Here is a 16,447-nt window from a genome sequence, read left to right as displayed (position 1 = left end):
TTTGCTTATGGAAAAGAAAATACGTCAAACCAAGCTTCCGTAATAGCAAGTTACTAAACTAGAAAATTATGCAACAATATTCTTCTAGATTAATTATACAGTTATTTGCCCTTGACTAAGAAACAGACAAAATAATATTCAATGCACTGCATGTTGAAATGACTGATTATCAAGAGGATAATCAACAACTTAAAGGATCAATTTTCCACAGTCCATTACTAACCTGCTGCTGAGAATTGTAGTCAAAAAGTCCTACAGTAGCTCCTGAAGAGTCCATTTGTACCTGATTGCCAGGATAGTCAAACTGTAGAGAATCAAGACCAACTTGTTCCATGGCATCTAGATTCTGATTTTCTGGATTTGAAAATTCTTCTACCAGAGGCTTGTGGGCTGTAGGATTGGGAAGTGGACCTAATCCTTCTGTGGTGCTGGGATTGGGGCCCAGGCGTTCAGCTACTTCTGTTGGGGAGGCTTGTCGACTTCCAGGGGTACGACTGTTCAGAAGAAATTTAACAGAGACTCTTCAGTCTTAAATAAAGTCTTCAGTCTTAAATAAAAACTCCATGGACAGAGTACAGTATTTCTAATTTCAAAGCAGCTCTGAACTCAAGAGACTTTACAAAGGGAAGTGACAAACTAATTTTATCATTTATCATTTTCAACTGGCATGCATTGATGGCTCAAGATAAAGGATGCATTTAACTCTAAAGCATAATTTTATTTGTTGTTTTGTAAGTTTAAGACTGACTACAGAGCTCTTCAAATCACTTGTGAGAAAAACAAACTGATATGTGACATTGTTTTAAGTCAAATGGAGTGAACTGTGGTCACCTGCGAATTTTGGGATGTCTCTTTATTGTATTTTGGTAGTGATGTGAAATGTACTGCAGAGAAATTTTAAAAAAATAAATGGCTAAGGGCATTTCATGCCAAAGAACAGAAAGACACAGCAAAATTTCAACTGTAAAAGACAAACATACAATATAGTAACCATTTTTCACATCTGAAAAGCAAGCAATATATTTTTACCTCGAGTAAAATGAACTAATAACCACTTCATTTAGCATGCTACTAAAACATTTCATTTCCTATACAACTCATTTAATAGACTATACTACACTGATGACTGGTGGGGAAAAAGTGCTCCTAATATAACCCTGAATAGAATATACCATATCAAAGATACGGTATCATAAATAAATCTGAATTGCTCTCTCATCTGACTGGCAGTCTGCAGGGGACTTTTTATACACCTATAAACACTGACAGGCAAACTGATGAGGTGAGATGTCAACAGAGTAACATCCTAAAGAGATTCCCAGCATTATTTGGTTAGATTTAGGATAATTTAATTTGGAGTGGTATCCTATCTTCTGTGGGAGCCATATGGTTTTAGACTATCAATTTTTATGGGCAAAAATCTAAGTTAACTACTAGTAAAGAGTTGTGTGAGAAAATACACTAACATTATTGCATAGGCAGAACTTTATGATTCCATATCGTTTCTCAGGAAATGCAGAACTTCAAGATTAGTTGGATTTATTTGTGAAAACTGGACTCAAATACCAAATGCCATCTTGCAGGAAGAACCTATGTTTATTCCAGCAGTACAGTGCCAGACCAGTTTGCTGTACTGCTAATTCTAGGTCAGAGACACAGCCTCAGTACTACCTGTTCTGCTTCCTCTTCAGGACTCCAGAGCCAAAGTATCTGTTCCTCACTGAAGCCCATGACTAATGCAGAGAAATCTACTAGCACCGATGGAACGGCTGATAACAACACTTAAGTCTGTACAGCTAGAAATCAGCCTTTTAGGGAGTTTATTGCAGCAACACTGTATGATTGATTACTCTGGACAAAATATGTCAAAGAAAGGACGAGGTTTTTGACAAGATTTTTTTTTTTAATGTAAAAAGCAACCTCATGAGCATTGTATACAACATGCTGGCTTACCATCTAAGTATCCTAGCAAGCAACCATGTCTGGCTGAAAACTTGAGTTTAAAGCCATTTAATATTCCCTATTTTTCCCAAGTGAAATACAGCATCAACAAAGTGAAGAACAAAAGGAAAAAAGGCAGTTATTTCAGTACATACTTAGTTTAAAAATGCTACAAGTACAATAAAAATACAATGAGGAGGACAGGATGAAGTTTCTTTGTTAATACCTATGGTTAGCTAATACAGGTTGCTCCTTACATTGGTGCTGTTCTGTTGCTATAGTTAAAGTTGTGTCAATACTTCAATTATAAACCTCAGTTTGGAGGGTTCTTTACCACCACTTTATATGGCCCATTTCATTTAGATGGCCTTTTTTTTTTTTTTTTTTTTTTTGAGAGGTTTACTGGCTTTGGATGCTTTTTTGCATTTGTGTATTTTTCAATAACTTCTCTCTTTAAATAATACAGAAGGTACTTCACAAACACCTATTTCAAAATTGAAATAGATACTGGTAAAGAAAAGCAGGACAGAAGTTATTCTGTATTTCCTATGGGTAACAAAAAAGGTATCTTTGTTTATTGTGTATATTGCAGCACACAACTGAAAGGAGCCAATGTGAGCTCTCTGGTATGCTTGGTATTATTTTCAATGATCATCTTGAAAAACAGACCTCAAGAATCCTTCTTTAGCCTCAGGTAAATACATTTTTTAAAGGGTAGGAAATACTTACGTATGGGATTCAAACATGCATTTTAATATACTTGCACAGTAATGAACTAATGAAATCACAACTATCTGGCCATGTTCATCACATTAATACAAATTTATGTGCAGCACTCTACTTCTCTATCTTTTTAATTCTTCTGTATGACACTTACAAATGCATCACAGTCATTCAAGAAAGAAGGATCAGCCCTAAAAAATACCCAATTTAAAATGCAGTTTAGTGTTAGGAAAAAAATCCAGACTGGCTATGCTGCCATATAAGAGTTCACTGTTCAAAAGCTTGAGCTTGGTCCAATCTATTTTTCCCTACAAAAACAACCAAACTACAACACCAATCCATGGGTGACACTTAATTATATGAACAGAAAAATACATTGCTCCACCTTAGTCAAAGATATGGCTTCTATAAAGACTTATGGGGAAATGATTAGTTGTGTTAGGCTGTGGTATCCACTAGCAAAATCAGAAGGAAGTTAAAATTCTGCAGGACTTACTCTCTACAACACTCAGATGCAAAAGAGCATTAAAAAGAAGCAGAGAGAGACAGAAATTTAGTTTGACATTAAAAGGGTTAAAATGTTCATCCCTCTTTACTGCACCACATTCAGAAGGTACCCATTTACTTTTAATAGTTACTATGGTAGGATGAATTCGTCTCATGAGAAGTGACACACACATTAATGACATCCTAAGAAACATGTGGCACGGTGGGAAAGGGAGGACTTGAGAGGGGAAGAATCAGTCTGCAGCTGGGTAATGTTTAAAGCTGACACACAAACCAGAACTGTAATAATGCCCTTAAGAGACATGCTTGCCTTCTTGAGAAACAGTTAAAAGCTTACTTAAAATCTTTGCAATCGGCATCCATTCCATTTGGCAAACCTCTGCCATTTATTTTAGTAACATCCTCATCATCTCCTTGTTTAAGATCTCTGTTTTTGTCCTCCTCAAATGGAGAAGCCTTGCCTTTCTGATCTCCTTTCTCAGGTCCATCTGTTTCAGCATCTCTAGTGCCCTGAGGAAAAAGAATCTGTTTGATTCTGAATATTGAACAGAACACAATAGGAGCACCACAAGGTGACCTAATTCTACACTACAGAGCACGTAAACAACACATACAGTTTGTTGTCAATGAAATTGCATTTGGTGGGTCACTTGATCATCAAGTTTCAACCACATGCAATTAATAACTGCCAAAATGTGAAAAGGAATGCCAAGATTTATAATGGAAGAGCTAACTCAACCTTAACTATAGCGGTGCTGTTAAAGCAGTAACACTTTGCATTAGAGAAAAGTTTATATTATACAATTAAAACATCCAGTCACAAAACAAACCCCCATAAAAACACAGAAGGTCTAAAGTAAAGCTCATCACACATTTTAAATTAAGCTATTTGCAGACCTTTTCCTACCTTTAAATAAAGTTTTTAGGAAAGCACTTTGAGACAGCTATTTAGTTAAGATTCCCAAACCACTTCCCTCTTCTGCCCCCTCCAACCAAGGAAGACAGACAGATAGCAACTACTTCTTTCTAAAGAGTTAAAAATTAAAAACAAAGAGAATTGAAAATATAATCATGTAACAAAGACCATAGCAGGTAACCAGGCAAGCTTAACACACTGCATTACTTACAAAAGCTCCTTTCCTAAACCGGGAATCCAATTTATCAGCTGGAGAGGAACTTAACACATATTCTACCATGCTCACTCCAAGGCCACCACTTTCTGATCGTGGAGACAACACAGCATTTACTTCACTGTTTCCATGAAAACCCTGTCCAGGCTTTCTCTGTACCATAATAGGCTGGGACATAGAATGGTCTGTTAAAAACAAACAAATAAATAAAACTATAGTATTTTTAAAAATGCAACTTGTAATGTTTGTGCATTTCATTACAACAGCAATATTAAGACAAAAAATTAAATAAAAAAATCTAAATCACAGTTTAAGAAAGTGTTATTGAAATACAATCACCATGCAGTTTACATTTTCACAACTAAAATGAAAGGAAAATAAAATTTAATATTCAGTTACAAAATTTGCTTTGAATAACATTCAGTAATCATGACTGATTTTTCAGTACATACACAACAATCACTTACGAGGAGTTCCCCATGCAGTCTCTCTCCACTCGTCACCAAGGAATATCCCTTTTTGTCCATCTTTTGCTGAATCATCAGGTTCCCAAAACTTTTTGGCAGGTAAAAGCTGTTAAAAAAGAAGATGGTTTTATTTAAATATGTGTATAGATGGGCAAAACCAGCAGGAGGCTATTAAGAGGATATGCAAGTAATTAGTTTTACATCATGGAATCACAGAATGGTTTGGGTTGGAAGGGGTCTTAAAGATCATCCAATTCTAACTTCCCTGCCACGGGCAGGATTGTCACTTACAAGAGCAGGTTACTCACAGCCTCATCCAACCTGGTCTTCAACACTTCCATGGACAGGGCAGCCACAGCTTCTCTGTGCAGCCTGTTCCAGTGCCTCACCACCCAGACAGTCAAGAATTTCTTCCTTATATCTAATAAAAAAATCTCTCCTCTTTTCATTTAAAACCACTTTCCCTCATTCTACCACTATCTGCCCTTGTAAAAACTTCCTCTGCCTCTTTTTTTGTAAAAAAGGAATTGCTAAAATAACCCCAACATTACTGAGATTCTGAAGCTATGAGGAAGAAATACAGAATACAGAAGCAGCTGTGAAAAAAGCAAATCAAATGAGTCCTTGTGTTAAGTCAAGACAATCTTCTCAGAAGCTTTAACTAACAGTGCCTCCCTGCCAAAGACTCAAAAGTCTGGCTGTTAACTAATACCGTGACAATCAGGAAGAGCAGCAGGTGAAGTTCTCTTCACTTGGAAATGCACCATGCTCCAAATTTTAGAAAGTGACTAATACATATGGTAGCAAGTCAGCTCCTTTAGACCATAGGGCTGCTAAAAATCTCTGACATTCATATGTCAAGTTCCACATACCAATGCATGGTTTTTTTCATTCCTACTTGTAAAACAGAAGGTGTCATGTTAGATCAGTATCACTTGTACTGTCTTCATCAACAGAAAGACTTAGTGTGACATGACAGAAGCACCATACAAACAAGAATTCCTCAAATACTAGCATCCTTTTTGCTTTGATTTTACTAGTTTATTCCTGTACCTTTTCCCATCAGTAACAGTACAACTGCCAAACTCCACATGTCATATTTTTCCTATACGTAACTAAAAAACTGTATTCTTAGACAGAATAGGTACTTTACAAGGTACATCAACAGAAAGTGAAGTGAAAACAACTTGCAAAATGCAGGGAAGAAAGCTGCACAATCCATCAGATTCTGCATAATGTAATGTTGTATTTAGAATTTTAAATTTTGTGAAAATAAAAATACCAAACGGAATCTGATGAAGCTGTCTACAATAAATGAGTACATTCTGGAAATTGCTTCTTCTGTAATTTAAGTGACTAAAAAATTCTTCTGAACTTCACAGATGGTTAGTATGAGCCTTGATGAAACTACTAACAGGAGTCAGTATATAATATAGATATTTCTTAGTGTGACACTGAAAGTGCTTGTGAAAACAGCCTCAAGAGGAGGTAGATAAGATTGCCACTTGCAGGCCCCAGTATTAACAGGGCAACAGAGGAGACAAGAACTCCTCTGGACAAATTAAGGATTGCTGTTTTTCTGTGCTGCCCAGAGCTCTTCCCAGAAATGAAGGTGTTTGACTGGTTAACCTCAAATCCATGGGTTCCTTACAGAAATTCATTAACAAAGAAGGATTGAGGTGGGAGGATGATAAACAGCCAAAGCTCAACAAAACTACAGGAGAACATTATGCTTGCAAGAGGTGCTGTACTGTTGTGATCTGCCCACTCTCAAATGCATTGTAGAATCACCACCAGGTGTCAACCAAACATAATCTGCGAGCAGCAGGATATTAAGTTTACCTCAAATTTAAGGGCTGAAGTTAGCCACCTGAAGGCACAGGAATTGATTAATGGAATCTTACAACTGCATTTCAACTAAAAGAAAAAGATAACAAAATCCAGATCTGCCTATGGAATATACACATCACTTCTAGCTTTCTATCTGTAACAGGTTTGTAATACTACTTAATTTTCATTTTGTAGGAGAGTGGTAGAACAGAAAGCAAGCATTTAATGTTACCTACACAACCTTGCTTTTGGGAATTTTATTTTAAATGCTGTCTAAGCCCATTTCAAATATGTGTCCAGCTCTCATTTTGTAGGAGAGTGGTAGAACAGAAAGCAAGCATTTAATGTTACCTACACAACCTCGCTTTTGGGAATTTTATTTTATTTTAAATGCTGTCTAAGCCAATTTCAAATATGTGTCCAGCTGAGAGCTTTGAAACACCTAAGTGAAGGTGTCACCACCTAACACAACCCTGTCAGAATAAAACAGATATAATAATATCTCAAGTGCCATAAAAAATGAGAATTACCTGAAGTATGCTTACCCTGAAATTAGTAAATTCCACTATCAGACAAGTATGTTCGGACAACTCAGTGTTAAGAACAATAAGCAAATTCAGAGCAGAAGACACTGCAATGCTCGTTTTGATATCAAAACTCATTCATATGATTTGTATGAGGGGGAAGATTTTCCCCTGGTAGAAAGAAGCAATAATCCTCACCGCAAAAGTACAAGTTTTGGGAGGCATTTTGCTGCTGTTGTTGTTAGTGTGGGATTTTCAATATTTGTTTTGGGTTTTTGTTTTTTTTTTGAAGTTTGCTGGTTTTTTTTAACTACTTATTCTCAAATTTCAAACAGATAAATTCAAATGCTTTCAGTCTTTATGTACTTTAGTAGACACGGAATATAAAGTATCTAATAGAAAACATCATGCTTGATCCATACTGAGAGGCTAAATTTAAACTACTGAAGACTAAACACATTTACTGAAATGATTTTCATAAAATTTCTACACAACGAAGTCCAACAAATACTTAAATAAATGCAATTTTACAAAATTAATAATACTGCAACTCCCTGAGAGCCACTGATTTAGATTTATTATTTATTTTGACAGATGGGTATGACACAGACTATGCTCCTTTTAAATTCATGTATTAGCTCTTGGATAGTCAAATAAACAGCCCTATCAGTTGTCAATTTTTTTAACTGTGGAATTAAAATAAAAGAAGTACTTTTCAGAAAAACGAAACAGATGGAAAAAACAATGTGTTTGATTAGTTCTGATTAGTTCTACTGAAAAAGACTTCATCTAGAAGTCATCTCACATCAATACAGATAGTTAAAATCATTGTACTTTACTCTTTGATAGCATGCGTTTTCCCTCAACACGTTCTGCATTTAGTGCAATAAAACACAAACTTTACAAAGATACATCCAATTATAAGTAAAAATAATGGAGAAGGTTGTCATATTTCTTATTAAATTCTCCCAAAAGTTCACTAAACGTGTCCTTTTCAGTACCAGCACTGATCCCTGTTAGGTGTCTGCCAGACAAAGCCCTTTACTACACACAAATAATAACAAGCAGTTATGCTAACACTGCCTCTTAACCAGCTCTCTGATATGAAACTGCAGTCTCCATTGCTGTCTCTTGAACGAAGGATTTTTAAATTATTTTTAAATTAATCTTTTAAGATCAGAAGTTATTCCTACAGAGCTCAAAGAGCACCTCAGCTTAATTTCTCTGAAAGAAGTTTTGACACGAGAAATGAATACTTTGTTCCTAAATTGAACTCTGAGTGCTTCGACCCTGTAAATTAAACCAAGAGACATCATCAAATGAAGATTTAGTTTTCTGCTCTGTTTGGCACTAAGTTTTGTGTGGCTGCAGTGGGTTACACTAAATTCCTGCAGCCCATTCTGGCTAGCCCTGATATAGCAAATAGATGCCTAGAGAGAAACAGCACCATGTGTTCTTATTTCTTCAAAATACTTAAGAGACTTTACAGATCATCATAGATTTTGGGAGTTGCAGCCAGAAGCATCATCTGTAAATAACCAACGTAACAATTTAACCAAGCTAAAATTGCAAAACACATTTAGAGAAATATGTCTGCAACACAGACTTAACAGCCTCCTAATGCCAAGTATTGATACCCAGTTGTGAAGAAAAGTATCAGTAAGGATTAGAATTATAAAAAAGAAATTAATTTCAGCTCAGAGAAAAATCCTGTCAGAGAAAATAAGGAATGTAATTTCCCAATAGCTAGAAACAGTTCACTTGACTTCTCTTTCATACCTTTCAACGGATATGGAGGATAGCATGTAGGGGCCTCTACCAATTCTAGCTTACTTTATAAGGACATTTCCTTTAATATTCTAGAAGGCTATAATCAAAAGGAAGATTAAAACAGCCATGGAATGTATCCCAGAACCATTTTACTGTAGGGCAATACATCAAGAAAATTACTGAGTAAGTCAACCCAGCTATGTGAACCTGTATTACCTCAAGATACCTGGAACACACCATTGAAATGAAAGACAGAATAACCTGGTGAGTGCAGGGTCACGATATAGTATCAATTTCTGATGCTGCAGTACTGTATCAAAACTCTGACTCTGTGTGTGTAGTTTTTTTTAAACATCTTTATAGATCCACTGAATGCCATGAAAACAAATCAACAGAATCCTAATCATGCAGAAATACATCCCTCCATCTGAGATAACCTAAAATGAAGATCGGTATGAACAATCATTTATACTGTAATTTAATTCCCCAGCATTTTTGCCATCCTTCACTTTCACTGCTTTCCATCTTTTTACAGTGCTTTGTGGGTGTCAAAAGACCAAATACCACCATGAATTTTAACCACTCTATCACACTGCTGGTACTATCACAGATACTTCACTAACACTTTTACTTTTCAAAAGGAATTTTAAGAACTGGAAGGGGAGCAGTGTGGCTACTCAGGTTTCTAAAGAACACGGTTCCATCTATTATTTTTTTCAAATGGGAAATGGTTCAAAGACAACGCAAAAATTGCTGAAAAGCCAAGTGATTGCTTGAATGCTTCATTAAAATAAAAAGTCAAGTAGGAATGGCCATGTGTCAGCTCAGAAACATTCAGCAACTAGAACACAGCACTTTTTATGGAAACCATAACTACTGATGAAAAATTACTCCTACCATCATTTTAAGGAGGTTAGGCTGCAATATTGTCACTGGTTCAACCATCAACTGACAAAAGGATCCACATTTGAAATCTCAGTTCAACATGAATTTCTTTACCAGGTTCCTGTCAGGGCAAATAACCCTAATACTTGTCAATTACCTTCTAAACAGTTCAGGGAACTGCTTTTGAAGGAGCCAAGTCATCCTTCATGTTCTTAAACTCCTTCCCCCAACCTTAAAGTACACTGACTTAAAAAAACCCAAACAAATCAAATCAGTCAAAAGAAATAGTCCTTCTTCCCTCCAGCTAAATTACATAACAGCACTCTTCAGCCTAGTTAAAATCTTTTAAGGAGTAATTACCAGTGGAAAAATAGTAAATTACCACACATTCTGCTGGGTATGCCAGTTCATTTCTCTAGAGCCAAACCTTTTTTCCAAATCCCAGTCTCCTTGGCTTCTCAGGAGAAGCAAGTTCCACTAGCTTAGATACAGTGAGACTGAAAACATGCCTCCTTTCATAGAATTGTACACTCTTACAAAAACTTACCCTTTAACTTCCCTAGAACTACCACTCATCTAACAGCAGAACCAGTAAATAACAATCCCAACATTCTTTTAATTTAACTAGTTTCTCTTCACCTAAGACAGAAATTACTTGCTCTTAAGAGAAGCTCTTTGCTTCATGTTGTTATTTAGATTTTTCTTAAACTGTACCAACATTTCCAAACCACCAACTGGATTTTCAGCCCTCAAAAATTACCTCTCCCATTCCCCGAGATTCTAGGGCAAGAGCTTGAAACTCATGATTCATCTCATCCACAGATCGAACCTGTAGAGGGAAAACCAAAAGAAAAATCCATTAGTCAAATACCTTCACAAAAGTTCAGAGTTTTCAGTACTCCTGAAGATTTCCGAATATTGAAAGCACACAAAATATGTGCTTCCCCATTTAGTCTGAACGTGAGTCTGGATTTCATTAACAGATACAGTTAGTGACCAATTTAATGTACCCTGCTAATATAATATGCAAGAAATTCCAAGAGACTTAAACAGCTTCATCTCCACATATCTGCACAGATATTGCTCACTATAGAAATGGTAGCCAATAGTACATTTGCAATGAATGTAGAAAAAAAAGGTGAAATTGAAGATTTGGACATAGAAAGCATGTCCAAAGGAGAGGAGAGGAACTGTTGCACACTGTTACTGAGTACACCTGGCAGCAAAGGAAAGCTCACAAGATAGGTCACAAAACCTACAAGCAACGTGTTGCTTTTAAAATCTAGTAACTGAGTGCATTATCACAATTCCTCATGTTTTCTTCCAGGAAATCACATTTTTCCTTCTCCATTTTTCCAGTTCTGTGGCTTTTTTTTTGATTGTTGCAGATATGAAAGGTATTTTACTGAAGGAAGAGTTGCTGCTGCAACAAACTGCCTCATGGCAGAGACACAATGCACTGTGCACAATTTTCTTTTCTGAGAAAATGGTTCCCATAAGGACTTTTCAAAGCCAGGATAAGTTTGGAAAAACAAGTAAAATAAGGAAATTCTGTTTCTTTCCCTTTTCTTCTCTCCCAACAGTGACATCCAGCAGGCAAAGTTATTCAAGTTCTAAGGAAAAATTAATCTTCACCAGTAAATCCATCTGTTTACACCAGCCAATAAACCAAACTGAAGTTTCTCCACACAGCTGATAACATGTAACTAACACTTTTCAATAGATGCTCAAATACTAGGCAAAGAAACAATCTGGTGCTTTCAACATTCTGGCACAAACTACTCTTTCTTAGGATTTGAAAAGTGGCTATCTATTGGAAAATAGATACTCCATTCTCAAAATTTAACTCCCAAATTATAGTTATTACTTCAATCATTCTAAGCCATTAACTTCTGAGATTGTCTCTGCTTTTGACAAAGAAATTTCACAGCTCAAAGAAATATTCCCTCAAGAATAACAATATTTTAGTTAAGATGGAGTCTGAAATCACTTCCCAAAAATTTCAATGAGATACTGAAGAGCAAATTTAGTTTCTGACTGAATTATGGGGTAGGCACATCAACACACTAGCCTTATTGCAGCAATGCTGACACTTAATTACACTGATTTTAGTTTTTTAAAAACTGAAAGTTGATTTAACATATCCTTTAAAAAGCTATTTTTCTTCAAATGAGTGTTTAAAAAAAATATATTCATATTTTATGTAAAACTTTTATTAGGTCCAAGGGATAATCAAATATTTGTGCATGCACACAGAAAATATAACAGTAGAACAGCAATTACTTAAAAAGCAAAATCAGAAACTCAAACCTTGAACACTTCTGAATTTGAGTATTACAGTTTCTGAAAATACCGTTTTTTCTACAGATTGCTGAGAGAGCTGATTATCTTACCTAGCTAGGTCACTGCTCCTGCTGAGGTCATGCACTTGATTTTCAATTACAAACCATGATTAATTTAGGTACTTCTGTCTCAATATGTAGTTTTGATCTAATGATCTCTAAACAAATATGCAGGTAAAGCTTCACAAACTGTATTTACCATAAACACTACCCAAACCACTGTTAGATAGCAAACAACCAGGCTTGAAAGAGGCATCAGTTTTTTGGTTATGGTGGTTTTTGGGTGGGTTGTTTGGGGTTTGTCGTTCAGGTTTTTTTGTTGGTTTTAACTTTCAGTGGTGGTGGTTTTGTTTGTGTTTTTCTGGTGTTGCAAGACCTAACAATAAATGCTTATTTTTCACAATTCAGTGAAGTCCAAAATCATGACCACCCCTCCATCCCTGTCTCTAAGAAAAGACAATCCAAGAATCAGGATAAGAGCACAGCTAACTCCTTTTTTCCTCTAAGCAGTTCCACGACCATTATAAGAAATTGAAGTTTTATGAAACTGTAAATACATTTTAGCACAATGAGCATTAATTTTGTTGTTCACCAGCCTCTTTCTTAAAAATTCAAAGTTGAAGTTAGTGTTATCTTTTGCTAACTAGCAGCAAGAGAAAAAATACAGTCCTTTTTTCCACCAAAAAAACCAGCTCACAAGATCCTGCCCCATATCACAAATTTGTTTCACAGATCGTTTACAAACTGGAGAAAACCCAGGCAGCACCAGTATCTCCAAGTCTTTCTTCAACACTAACTCAGCCCTATCATTACAACAACAGAAGAAAACACCCAGAATGACACCCAGCTGCATCTCCTATGTATACAGACATGCCCTTTCCCCAAAGGAAAAACTTCGGTATCTGTATACCAAGGAGTTTTATTTTCTCTAATTCAATACCAGCATTAACCTAACTCATAGGTTCCAGAAATAGACATTTTAATACTTTTAAAACACAAATTCAGAACATAAAAAAAACCCCAACCCTTTTTCTATTTTTATTCATACTGTGTCATACAGAATAATTCCTAAGTCAAAAAGAGGCCTGTGGAACATGGTGCTTAACATTTACAAGGGTTTTTTGTTTGATTACATCACTGCCTCATCCCTGGAGCTGCTCAAGGCCAGGCTGGACAGGGCTCTGAGCAACCTGGTCTAAGAGAAGGTGTCCCTGCCCATGGCAGGGGGTTGGGCAATGGTTTCAAACTTCCAATAAACAGCAGATCATTCCACGGGGCCCCCAAATTATGCACAGATATTACACACCTAGCTGTCTTTAGGTAAAAGAGTTCCTCACATACTGCTGTTAAGTAGGTAGAATGGCATAAGCATTCATAATTTCTTCCCCCTTAACACATCAACAGAAAATTATTATCATCTTCTACAGGCTCTAGATACAACATTCCATCACATTTTAGTTAATTTTTCATTGCAGTGATAGCAATGGAATTTTAACACAAAATTTGTTTAAAAACAAAACTGTGCTTTAGAAGACTCTTTCTAAAGTTACACTTCCTCTCTCTCCTTGAAATTTAAAATATTTTTAAATAAATCTAGAGGCCTACACAAAACCCATTCCTTTACTCTGTTGAGACTCTGTAGAGGACAGTCCTGCCACCCTTCACCCAACAGTTTTCAGCATTCCCTTTAAATGAACTTGGTAACCATCAAGGTAACTGTTTGATTCAGAAGGCTTTTTCACTCCTTTTCCCCACATGAGAATTTCACCAGATCACCCAGAGAAGAGACCACTGTGGTAAAACACCACAGAGAAGAGACCACTACACTTGACTTGGGGAGAGCAACAAGAAGAACCTGCCGTGGAAGAGGTGGGACAGGAGCATCCACTCAGTGCTGCCTACATGGTAACTCCACCAGAAACATGAAACCCTGTCCTCCGGAACTCAGGGCAGACTTTGGGAGGTAGAGTCTTCACTGGAAATCATCTAGGACTACCACAAGAAACACTGTTTACAGTAACATCCACTTCCGAAATCCAGGCACCGAGATCTTGGGACAACTACTCTCTCAAATAACCCTGAATCTTGCCAGAAAGAAGCTTGTAACCATTTTCTTGCAAAAGCAAAGAACAGCCCCTTCTTTGAAAAAAGGCCTGTGGAAAATAGTAACAAAAAATACAGTATCCAAGAGAAAAATATGACTTTATTTTATACATCAAAAGTGGTCAAACCAGATGACCGGAAAGTAGGAAACCCACTTTTTCTGCAGTAAGAAATGCCAAATCCCATCCCTCCCCTCTCAGGTGAATACCCTAACCACTGTGACAAAGAACACATATTTTGCAGTTGAAGTTGTGTCCTAGGCCAGAAATTCAACACAGAACACCTGGTAATTACAGCACTGGAACGCGAAAGGAAAGGAAGCTGCTGTTTACACTGCAAATGCTTCTGCTTTTTTCTTAATTTTACTGAATGACTTCAATGCAAAATACCCTTCCAGTAGTTTTTGACAGAGGTGGCTCTTCTGTAGCATTTATCTTATGCAATATATATGCTTATGGCAGAGACATAACATTACGATCAACTTAAACTATTTTGAAAACCCAATACACAGCAATTCTGCCAGTCCTCCATGAAGCTGAACACTATTTTAAAGAGCCATGTCAGACACTTGACAAAACATTTTAAAAGCTCCCAAAAAGACAACTCATCAAAAATCTTTCAGATAGGTGGCCAACTTGAAATTACTAAATCAAAATAGTATTTTTGATACAAATATTAGACAGAAATCTAGAACAGATTCATAACAAAGGACAAGAAAGGGTAACTACACAACCAGCCTAAACTGCACATCTCCAAGCTTGTTATGCCATAATGCAGAAAAGGCCTGTATATAGATTTCTACTCTATAATATTTTTGCCAAAATTACCTAAAACATCCTTACTTTGATTTACAGGCCAACCTACAGTGCACCCAGACAACAAAAGCTGTTGAGTAGCTGAACAGGCAACTATGAGAAGCACAACTGAACTCTTTTGTGCACTAAACATCAACTATTTTCTGTAACATTAAAAAAACCCACGACATTTGTTTGACTAAAGCTGCTTGTTTAAAGATGCATCTTCTCATACCTCTTGGAAGCATCAGAGAACCAGAGGTTCACTTACTACCAAACTGGTTAATGAAAGTTGCTGCTCCCAAGTAACTCAAAGTCAACAGGTGCTGTGTTTTGATAAGAGGCAAGGTTTTCTGAGGGCCACATGGAACAGTAACACAACTGAAAATTTCACAAAATACTCCAAAATGTCCAGGCTCCTTAAGCAGTCCAAACAAGGTGTAAGGCACTTCTGACAAAAGACTTAGGCAACCCATTTTGAGTTCTAACAAATATTTCTATGGTTACAATCTCAAAAGTACATCTTCCTCCAGTAAGCACTTAATTTTCACTGTGTTAAAACAGTGTTCTAAAACCAAACAAAACTTTTGCTGAGAAGTGAATAATTCTTCAATTGCAGTATTTTTGGATTCTTAAACTCTTTCTCAGACTGAGCAGCACTATACTTCTGCACCCTATGACCCCTAATACATCCAAATATTCTAACAAGATCAAATTTCTCAATTTAGTTGGCTTGGCTCAGCAATCACTCTGGATGTTAATGTTCTTGTGCTTTATTTCCCTGTGAGCTTTGTACTGTATTTGAGAAGCAATCAGCAGTTCAGCACTGAGAACACTGTCGATGACAGAAAAGAGCAGATTTTGAGGTGGGGCTTCTGCAGCACATTAAAGAGGCAGGGGAATACCCTTAGCCAAAGCAGAGTCCAGCCTGCTGAAAAAGCAACTCCCATTCTTTGCTTACTTGTTTTCAACAGGAATATCAATAACCTCAAAGCCTGCACAGAGGACAAATGAATTCTCTAGGTTTGTATCAAAGCATGTATAAAAATGCATATATGTTATATATATGCCAAAGTATGCTGGATAGTATCTCACAAATCACCATGAAGTTTGGAAAATACTGATTTACTTGCATAGTCTTCTGCCTACAGATGATACAGAGAAGTGAATATTATATCATCATTATCCACAAAGAAAAGCAAAGGAAAATGCTGGACATCTTGCCCCCTGTTTCAGAACTACATGATGGTTCATTCAAAGCCAGCTAAGGAATCTAAGAAATTGCACTTGCTCCCCCTAAAAAGGACTGCTTCTATCACATAAGAAACTTGCCTGTTCTTTGCACAGGCTTTCATGATTCTCTTTCCCACCCAACCAGTTCAAGCTTTGCCACAAGACTGGCAGAACTGTTTGTACGAGTTTTCCTAAACT

General features: G+C 36.6%; 1 protein-coding gene across 7 annotated transcripts in view; it reads right to left on the bottom strand.

Moving 5' to 3' along the window:
* The window catches only part of PUM2 (pumilio RNA binding family member 2), a 66,801-nt gene that overhangs the window by 33,628 nt on the left and 16,726 nt on the right, over window positions 1–16,447 (bottom strand). For 6 of the 7 annotated variants that reach the window (XM_041422041.1, XM_041422050.1, XM_041422075.1 and 3 more), the window contains exons 2-6: window positions 10,538–10,606; window positions 4,769–4,874; window positions 4,299–4,486; window positions 3,509–3,681; window positions 224–494 (exon numbers count right to left, since the gene is read on the bottom strand). In XM_041422041.1, the coding sequence (XP_041277975.1) occupies window positions 224–494; window positions 3,509–3,681; window positions 4,299–4,486; window positions 4,769–4,874; window positions 10,538–10,588 (789 nt within the window). In that variant the 5' untranslated portion in view covers window positions 10,589–10,606. Of the gene's footprint in view, window positions 1–223; window positions 495–3,508; window positions 3,682–4,298; window positions 4,487–4,768; window positions 4,875–10,537; window positions 10,607–16,447 lie in introns of those variants that run through there. The other variant, XM_041422090.1, reaches the window with a different exon arrangement.

Source organism: Onychostruthus taczanowskii, unplaced genomic scaffold (genome assembly GCF_017590055.1).
Source record: "Onychostruthus taczanowskii isolate IOZ18803 unplaced genomic scaffold, ASM1759005v1 scaffold11, whole genome shotgun sequence".
NCBI lineage: Eukaryota > Metazoa > Chordata > Aves > Passeriformes > Passeridae > Onychostruthus > Onychostruthus taczanowskii.
This window is presented reverse-complemented; position numbering and strand designations above follow the sequence as displayed.